We start from the raw sequence: 9,506 nt of genomic DNA, 5'->3' as shown, positions 1-9,506 counted from the left end.
TTTGTGTGCGTGCATGTGTGTGTGTGTGCGTGTGTGTGTGTGTGTGCGTTTGTGTGCGTGCATGTGTGTGTGTGTGCGTTTGTGTGCGTGCATGTGTGTGTGTGTGCGTGTGTGTGTGTGTGTGCGTTTGTGTGCGTGCATGTGTGTGTGTGTGCGTGTGTGTGTGTGTTGCCCATATAGTAACAACCTGCCTGTTAAAGCTCAGACCTGACAGTACATGTCACATGCGGAATAAATAACAATATTTCTTAAGATGTTTCTTAAGTGTGTAATGATTTATTTCATGTTTTGTTTCTTTCATCATATTCCCAGTTTATTTTATTTTTACTTCACCTTTATTGAACCAGGTAGGCTAGTAAAACAAACATACAGTTAATAATACAGTAGAAAAAGTCTATATACAGTGTGTGCAAATGAGGTGAGATAAGGGAGGTAAAGGCAAAAATTGGCCATGGTGGCGAAGTAAATACAATATAGCAATTAAACACTGGAACGGTAGATGTGTAGAAGATGAATGTACAAGTAGAGATACTGGGGTGCAAAGAAGAAAAATAAATAAATAAATACAGTATGGGGATGAGGTAGTTGGATGGGCTATTTACAGATGGGCTATGTACAGGTGCAGTGATCTGTGCTCTGACAGCTGGTGCTTAAAGCTAGTGAGGGAGATATGAGTCTCCAGCTTCAGTGATTTTTGTAGTTTGTTCCAGCTATTGGCAGCAGAGAACTGGAAGGAAAGTGAGACATAGTGAGATATACCTGTGAGATATACCTGCTTGAGCGCGTGCTACAGGTGGGTGCTGCTATGGTGACCAGTGAGCTGAGATAAGGTGAGGCTTTACCTAGCAAAGACTTGTAGATGACCTGGAGCCAGTGGGTTTGGTGATGAGTATGAAGCGAGGGCCAGCCAACGAGAGCATACAGGTCACAGTGGTGAGTAGTATATGGGGCTTTGGTGACAAAACAGATGACACTGTGATAGACTGCATCCAATTTGTTGAGTAGAGTGTTGGAGGCTATTTTGAAAATGACATCGCCGAAGTCGAGGATTGGTAGGATGGTCAGTTTTATGAGGGTATGTTTGGCAGCATGAGTGAAGGATGCTTTTTTGCCAAATAGGAAGCCAATTCTAGGTTTAACTTTGGATTGGAGATGCTTAATGTGAGTCTGGAAGGAGAGTTTACAGTCTAACCAGAGAACTAGGTATTTGTAGTTGTCCACATATTCTCAGTCAGAGTCGTCCAGAGTAGTGATGCTGGACTGGCGGGCAGGTGCCGGTTGAAGAGCATGCATCAGTTTTACTTGCATTTAAGAGCAGTTGGAGGCCACGGAAGGAGAGTTGTATGGCATTGAAGCTCGTCTGGAGGTTAGTTAAAACAGTGTCCAAAGAAGGGCTAGAGGTATACAGAATGGTGTTGTCTGCGTTGAGGTGGATCAGAGAATCACCAGCAGCAAGAGCGACATCATTGATGTATACAGAGAAGAGAGTCGGCCCGAGTATTGAACCCTGTGGCACCCCCATAGAGACTGCCAGAGGTCCGGACAACAGGCCCTCCGATTTGACACACTGAACTCTATCAGAGAAGTAGTTGGTGAACCAAGCGAGGAAATCATTTGAGAAATCAAGGCTGTTGAGTCTGCCGATAAGAATGTGGTGATTGGCAGAGTCGATAGCCTTGGCCAGGTCGATGAATACGGCTGCACAGTAATGAAGGAGAAATGGGGAGGCTTGGACGAGTTGCTGTGGGGGGTGCAGGGCTGTTGATCGGGGTAGGGGTAGCCAGGTGGAAAGCATGGCAAGCTGTAGAAAAATGCTTTTTGAAATTCTCAATTATGGTGGATTTATGTTTCCTATCCTCAGTGCATTAGGCAGCTGGGAGAAGGTGCTCTTACTCTCAATGTACTTTACAGTGTCCCAGAACTTTTTTGAGATTGTGCTACAGGATGCAGATTTCTGTTTGAAAAAGCTAGCCTTAGCTTTCCTAACTGCCTGTGTATATTGGTTCCTAACTTCCCTCAAAAGTTGCATATCACTTGGACTATTCGATGCTAATGCAGAATGCCACAGGATGTTTTTGTGCTGGTCAAGGGCAGTCAGGTCTGGAGTGAACCAAGGGCTATATCTGTTCCTGGTTCTAAATTTTTTTGAATGGGGCATGCTTATTTAAGATGGTGAGGAAGGAACTTTCATAGAATAACCAGGCATCCTCTAATGACGGGATGAGAACAATATCCTTCCAGGATACCCGGGCCAGGTCGATTAGATAGGCCTGTTCGCTGAAGTGTTTTAGGGAGCGTTTTACAGTGATGAGGGGTGGTTGTTTTACCGCAGACCCATTACGGATGCAGGCAATGAGGCAGTGATTGCTGAGTTCTTGGTTGAAAACAGCAGAGGTGCATTTGGAGGTCAAGTTGGTTAGGATGATATCTATGAGGGTGCCCGTGTTTACGGGTTTTGGGTTGCACCTGATGGGTTCATTGATCATTTGTGTGAGATTGAGGGAATCAAGCTTAGATTGTAGGATGACCAGGGTGTTAAGCATGTCCCAGTTTAGGTCACCTAGCAGCACTAGCTCTGAAGATAGATGGGGGGCAACCAATTCACATATTGTGTCCAGAGCACAGCTGGGGGCAGAGGGTGGTCTATAGCAAGCAGCAACGGTGAGAGGCTTGTTTCTGGAAAGGTGGATTTTTAAAAGTAGAAGCTTGAATTGTTTAGATACAGACCTGGATAGTAAGACAGAACTCTGCAGGCTATCTCCGCAGTAGATTGCAACACCGCCCCCTTTGACAGTTCTATATTGTCTGAAAATGTTATAGTTAGGGATGGAAATTTCAGGGGTTTTGGTGGTCTATCTAAGCCAGGATTCAGACATGGCTAGGACATCTGGGTTGGCAGAGTGTGCTAATGCAGTGAATAAAGCAAACTTAGGGAGGAGGCTTCAAATGTTAACATGCATGAAACCAAGGCTTTTACGGTTACAGAAGTCAACAAATGAGAGTACCTGGGGAATGGGAGTGGAGCTAGGCACTGCAGGGCCTGGATTAACCTCTACATCACCAGAGGAACAGAGGAGGAGTAGGATAAAAGTATGGCGAAAGGCTATCAGAACTGGTCATCTAGTACGTTCGGAACGGAGAGTAAAAGGGGCAGGTTTCTGGCCGTGATAGAATAGATTCAAGGCATAATGTACAGACAAAGGTATGGTAGGATGTGGATACAGTGGAGGTTAACCTAGGCATTGAGTAATGATGAGAGAGATATTGTCTCTAGAGACGTTTAAACCAGGTGATGTCACCGCATATGTGGGAGGTGGAACTAAATGGTTGGTTAAGGTATATTGAGCAGGGCTAGAGGCTTTACAGTGAAATAAGACAATAATCACTAACCAGAACAGTAATGGATAAGGCATATTGATATTAGGGAAAGGCATGCGTAGCCGAGTGATCATAGGGGTCCAGTGAGTGGTTGGGCTGGCTGGAGACACGGCGATTCAGACAGCTAGCAGGCCTGGGATAGCAAGCTAGCAGAAGGGCCTTAGATGGACGTCACGACGGAGGAAAGTCTGTTTTAGCCTCCGCGTTCGGTGACGTCGATAGACCAGTCGTGATGGATTAGTAGGGTGCCACATAGCAGAGGGGTCCAAGTCCAATTGGCAAAATATGTATAGTGGCCCAAAACATTGGTCTAGACATCTATTGGGCCGCTGCTAGCAGCTAGCCGGCCGCGGCTGGCAGATGGCTATTCAGGGGACGTTGCGACGTAGGGGCCAGTTGAGTACTCCCTCGAGCAGGTCACGACGGTAGTCCAGTCGTGAAGGATCGGCGGGGTTCCGTGCCCCGTACCGGCAATAGAAGTGGTATTGTAGCCCAGGAGTGGCTGATGGGCCTTCTCAGCTAGCCGGGAGAATGGGCCTAGCATGGGCTAGTTCCAAGCTAATTGGTGCTTGCTTCGGGACAGACGTTAGCCAAGAATAGGCACTTGGATTGCAGCTAGCTAGCTGCGATGATCCAGGTGAAAAGGTTCAGGGCTTGTGGTAGGAATCCGGGGAAATGGAGAGAAAATGGGTCCAGTATGCTCTGGTTTGAGTCGCGTTGTACAAACTGGCAAGAGCTTTCGGAGCTAAAGGTTAGCTGATGACCGCTAGCAGTGGTTAGCTGACTACTAGCTAGTAGCTAGTTAGCTGGCTAGCTTCTGTTGGGGGATTCCGGTTCCAAGGTAAATAAAAAGACTTTAGGAAAAACAGATCCACACCACATTGGGTGAGGCGCGTTGCAGGAGAGTATTTTGAAGTTGAGGGTTAGAAAAAGATTTTAAAAAAGATATGCAAATAAAAATATATAAAAAGATATATACGTGGAACACGACAAGACGAAGGACAAAGACGTCTGACTGCTTCGCTAACTTTGATTGAGAGTGCGTCAGAAGTTTACATACAATCAATTAGTATTTGGTAGCATTGCCTTTAAATTGTGTAACTTAGGTCAAATATTTTGGGTAGCCTTCCACAAGAATTTTGGCCATTCCTCCTGACAGAGCTGGAGTAAATGAGTCAGGTTTGAAGGCCTCCTTGCTCGCACACGCATTTTCAGTTCTGCCCACAAATTTTCTATAGAATTGAGGTCAGGGCTTTGTGATGGCCACTCCAATACCTTGACTTGCCATTTTGCCACAACTTTGGAAATATGCTTGGGGTCATTGTCCATTTGGAAGACCCATTTGCAACCAAGATTTAACTTCCTGACTGATGTCTTGAGATGTTGCTTCAATATATCCACATCATTTTTCATCCTCATGATGCCATCTATTTTGTGAAGTGCACCAGTCCCTCCTGCAGCAAAGCACCCCCACAACATGAAGCTGCCACCCCCGTGCTTCACGGTGGGATGGAGTTCTTCGGCTTGCAAGCCTCCCCCTTTTTCCTCCAAACATAACGATGGTCATTATGGCCAAACAGTTCTATTTTTGTTTCATCAGACCAGAGGACATTTCTCAGAAAAGTAAGATCTTTGTCCCTTTGTGTGCAGTTGCAAACCATAGTCTGGCTTTTTATGGTGGCTTTGTACCTGTTTCCTCCAGCATCTTCACAACGTCCTTTGCTGTTGTTTTGGGATTGATTTGCACTTTCGCAACAAAGTCCGTTCATCTCTAGGGGACAGAACGCGTCTCTACTTCCTGAGCGGTATGACAGCTGCGTGGTATATTGGTATATTCAGGTGTTTGGAAATTTCTCCCAAGGATGAACCAGACTTGTGGAGGTCTACAATTTCTTTCTGAGGTCTTGGCTGATTTTTTTTTTATTTCCCATGATGTCAAGGAAAGAGGCACTGCATTTGAAGGTAGGCCTTGAAATACATCCACAGGTACAACGCCAATTGACTCAAATTATGGCAATTAGCCTATAAGAAGCTTCTAAAGCCATGACATCATTTTCTGGAATTTTCCAAGCTGTTTCAAGGCACAGTCAACTTAGTTATGTAAACTTCTGACCCACTGGAATTGTGATACAGTCGATTATAAGTGAAATAATCTGTGTGTAAACAATTGATGGAAAAATTACTTGTGTCAGGCACAAAATAGATGTCCTAACTGACTTGCCAAAACTATAGTTTGTTAACAAGAATTGTGTGAAGTGGTTGAAAAACGAGTTTTAATGACTCCAACCTAAGTGTTTGTAAACTTTCGACTTCAACTGTAGCCCCAGAGACATAAACTCTGTAAAAGTCACTGCTCTGCACTGCTTATTTACACTCTATGTGTCACGCCCTGACCTTAGAGAGCTTTTTATGTCTCTATTTTGGTTTGGTCAGGGTGTGATTTGGGTGGGCATTCTATGTTCAGTTTTCTATGTTTTGTATTTCTTTGTTTTGCCCGGGTGTGGTTCTCAATCAGAGACAGCTGTCTATCGTTGTCTCTGATTGGGAACCATACTTAGGTAGCTTTTTCCCACCTGTGTTTTGTGGGTAGTTATTTTCTGTTGAGCGTTTTCTGCACCTGACAGGACTGTTTCGGTTTCATTTTTTGCACTTCGTTATTTTGTTCAGTTTAATAAAAGTCATGAACTCTCACCACGCTGCGCTTTGGTCCTATTCTTCCTCATCCGACGACGACACCCGTTAGTTACACTATGGACATATTTATATATATTTATACTATATATATTTATGCACAAAACCATGTCTCCATTATTTAACTGTCTTTGTCAAGAGCTCCCGACCTAGACACATCCCAAACAGTAAGAAGATATTTAGAGTGGCTGAAGTTCATGATATAAAGAACACGCAGCACCTTTCAAAACAAAAACACAAATCCAATATTGTTGTTTTTCTTGTTGTTTATGAATCGGTATAAGTGTCTGTTTTCTCTGCAGCACTCTTATGGGGCCCCTCAGATGGAACCTTTGATGGTACAGTCCTTGGTAGCGAGCCGTGTCCATGGCACTGTATTATCCACAAAGCGGGCAAAGAAGGTGTTTAGTTTGTCTGGAAGCAAGATGTTGGTGTCCGTGACGTGGCTGGTTTTCCTTTTTGTAGTTCGTGATTGCCTGTAGACCCTGCCGCATACGTCTCTTGTCTGAGCTGTTGAATTGCGACTCTACTTTGTCCCTATACCGACATTTCCCTTGTTTGATTGCCTTGTGGAGGGAATAACAACACTGTTTGTATTTGGCCATAATGCCAGTCATCTTTCCATGGATAAAAGCAGTGGTTCGCTCTTTCAGTTTTGCACGAATGCTGCCGCCTATCCACGGTTTCTGGTTAGGGTAGGTTGATGGTATGGTGTAGTAGAAACTGTTGTTCCAAATTGATACTTGGACTATTCCATGAGTTTTATGTAGCCTATGTTGGCTCACATAGACAGATGTTGTAGTCTCCTAATGTTCTGCATCCTAACCCTATAAGCATGACACGTGAGTTTACTGTGTATCAACAGTAGCTTGAAATTGATGCAAACAAAACTACACAACGCAGTGGAAGATTTCCTCAAAAGTATCCGTTACATACGCCTACTGCAGCGATCTTAAATCAGCATAGGCCTGATAACTAAATCAGCATAGGCCTGATAATCAGCAGGTGTCTGATAACTAATGATAGTATATTAGACAGCAGGTTACAGAGCATTAAAGAGCCCCTTTCACAATACCCTCACACATTAAAGAGCCCCTCCGACATTACAGCCACACATTAAAAATCCTCTAACAATACAGCCACACATTAAAGAGCCCCTCTCACAATACAGCCACACATTAAAGAGCCCTCCCACAATACAGCCACACATTAAAGAGCCCCTCCCACAATACAGCCACACATTAAAAAGCCTCTAACAATACAGCCACACATTAAAAAGCCCAGCCACATCAAAATGCTCTGGTGTCCCGGCCAGCAAGTCCCTACATGAGGCTCCATCTCCTCTCCTCTCATTACTACAGTAGAGCCACATTACTCACTTAATACTGTCTTCCTAGCCACTGATAATGAGGCCTAATTGAGGTATTTTCAAAGGGTTTAATAAACGGGCAAATAAATATTATAACCCAGATTATCCCCCTCAAAGGGAGAGAAAAGCCCAGGAAGAACGAGATAAAGGGTCAAATTGTCCCAGCAACATGTACTCCTCATGTAGCACATGAAGAGAAAAACAAGATTGTTTGGTGTCGGTTTGTGTCTAATATGATTTATTACAATGTATCTGTAATAAAAGAAGTGCTCTGCTATATTTTCTGCGGTGAAATGGCGGTCGGGGCTTGTTATTGGGTAAACTTCAAGGTTGTGGTTAAATTATGATGCGGTGGACGGCGTTAAAAGGGTCAACAGACTCAGACAAATGAACATCTGTCTGTCTGGTCTCATGCTGCGACTAAAAACTTCTCTGTCTACTGGCTGTATCCTTCATTTCCAGACAACATATTACTTTGACATCCAATTAGGTGAATATATATATATATATACAGTATAACTGAGCGGAGGGGTGGATTGATGGATAATTCACAGTAAAAAACAGTGACAGTATATAAAGTGATGTTTAGTGTTTACCTTGTGAAAGCTCTGGAAGTATGCTGCCTTCTCGTCTGGGTATTTCTCTAACCGCCTTGGGCCTTTACTATATAAAGTGATGTTTAGTGTTTACCTTGTGAAAGCTCTGGAAGTATGCTGCCTTCTCGTCTGGGTATTTCTCTAACCGCCTTGGGCCTTTACTATATAAAGTGATGTTTAGTGTTTACCTTGTGAAAGCTCTGGAAGTATCCTGCTTTCTCGTCTGGGTATTTCTCTAACCGCCTTGGGCCTTTACTATATAAAGTGATGTTTAGTGTTTACCTTGTGAAAGCTCCGGAAGTATGCTGCCTTCTCGTCTGGGTATTTCTCTAACCGCCTTGGGCCTTTACTATATAAAGTGATGTTTAGTGTTTACCTTGTGAAAGCTCTGGAAGTATGCTGCCTTCTCGTCTGGGTATTTCTCTAACCGCCTTGGGCCTTTACTATATAAAGTGATGTTTAGTGTTTACCTTGTGAAAGCTCCGGAAGTATGCTGCCTTCTCGTCTGGGTATTTCTCTAACCGCCTTGGGCCTTTACTATATAAAGTGATGTTTAGTGTTTACCTTGTGAAAGCTCCGGAAGTATGCTGCCTTCTCGTCTGGGTATTTCTCTAACCGCCTTGGGCCTTTACTATATAAAGTGATGTTTAGTGTTTACCTTGTGAAAGCTCCGGAAGTATGCTGCCTTCTCGTCTGGGTATTTCTCTAACCGCCTTGGGCCTTTACTGGACGCCTTCTTAAACATCAGCCAACACCTCCTGAAGATCTATGGAGAACACATGGAGAACAGAGCCATCAGAACCTTTAGGTCCCTCAGAACCCCCAGCAGAAGAACCCCAAACCATTGAAAACACATGGAGAACAGAGCCATCAGAACCTTTAGGTCCATCAGAAACCCCAGCAGAAGAACCCCAAACCATTGAAAACACATGGAGAACAGAGCCATCAGAACCTTTAGGTCCATCAGAAACCCCAGCAGAAGAACCCCCAAACCATTGAAAACACATGGAGAACAGAGCCATCAGAACCTTTAGGTCCATCAGAACCCCCAGCAGAAGAACCCCCAAACCATTGAAAACACATGGAGAACAGAGCCATCAGAACCTTTAGGTCCATCAGAAACCCCCAGCAGAAGAACCCCCAAACCATTGAAAACACATGGAGAACAGAGCCATCAGAACCTTTAGGTCCATCAGAACCCCCAGCAGAAGAACCCCCAAACCATTGAAAACACATGGAGAACAGAGCCATCAGAACCTTTAGGTCCATCAGAAACCCCAGCAGAAGAACCCCAAACCATTGAAAACACATGGAGAACAGAGCCATCAGAACCTTTAGGTCCATCAGAAACCCCCAGCAGAAGAACCCCAAACCATTGAAAACACATGGTTATCATAACACAATGAAAGGAATTCATTTAGAAGTGTATAAAACAAAACAAACATATTGGATGCATTAATAAGCATCTTCAC

At 44.1% G+C, this 9,506-nt stretch overlaps 1 protein-coding gene across 1 annotated transcript in view; it reads right to left on the bottom strand.

The window, feature by feature from the left end:
- LOC139366901 (docking protein 6-like) overlaps positions 1–9,506 on the bottom strand; it is a 113,426-nt gene that overhangs the window by 53,554 nt on the left and 50,366 nt on the right. The window contains exon 2 of the mRNA XM_071104646.1: positions 8,693–8,800. Within this exon, the coding sequence (XP_070960747.1) occupies positions 8,693–8,800 (108 nt within the window). The remainder of the gene's footprint in view (positions 1–8,692; positions 8,801–9,506) is intronic.

The sequence above is a fragment of the Oncorhynchus clarkii genome, chromosome 15 (genome assembly GCF_045791955.1).
Source record: "Oncorhynchus clarkii lewisi isolate Uvic-CL-2024 chromosome 15, UVic_Ocla_1.0, whole genome shotgun sequence".
Taxonomy (NCBI): domain Eukaryota; kingdom Metazoa; phylum Chordata; class Actinopteri; order Salmoniformes; family Salmonidae; genus Oncorhynchus; species Oncorhynchus clarkii.
The sequence above is the reverse complement of the archived record's forward strand: the minus strand, read 5'-3'. Positions and strand labels throughout refer to the sequence as shown.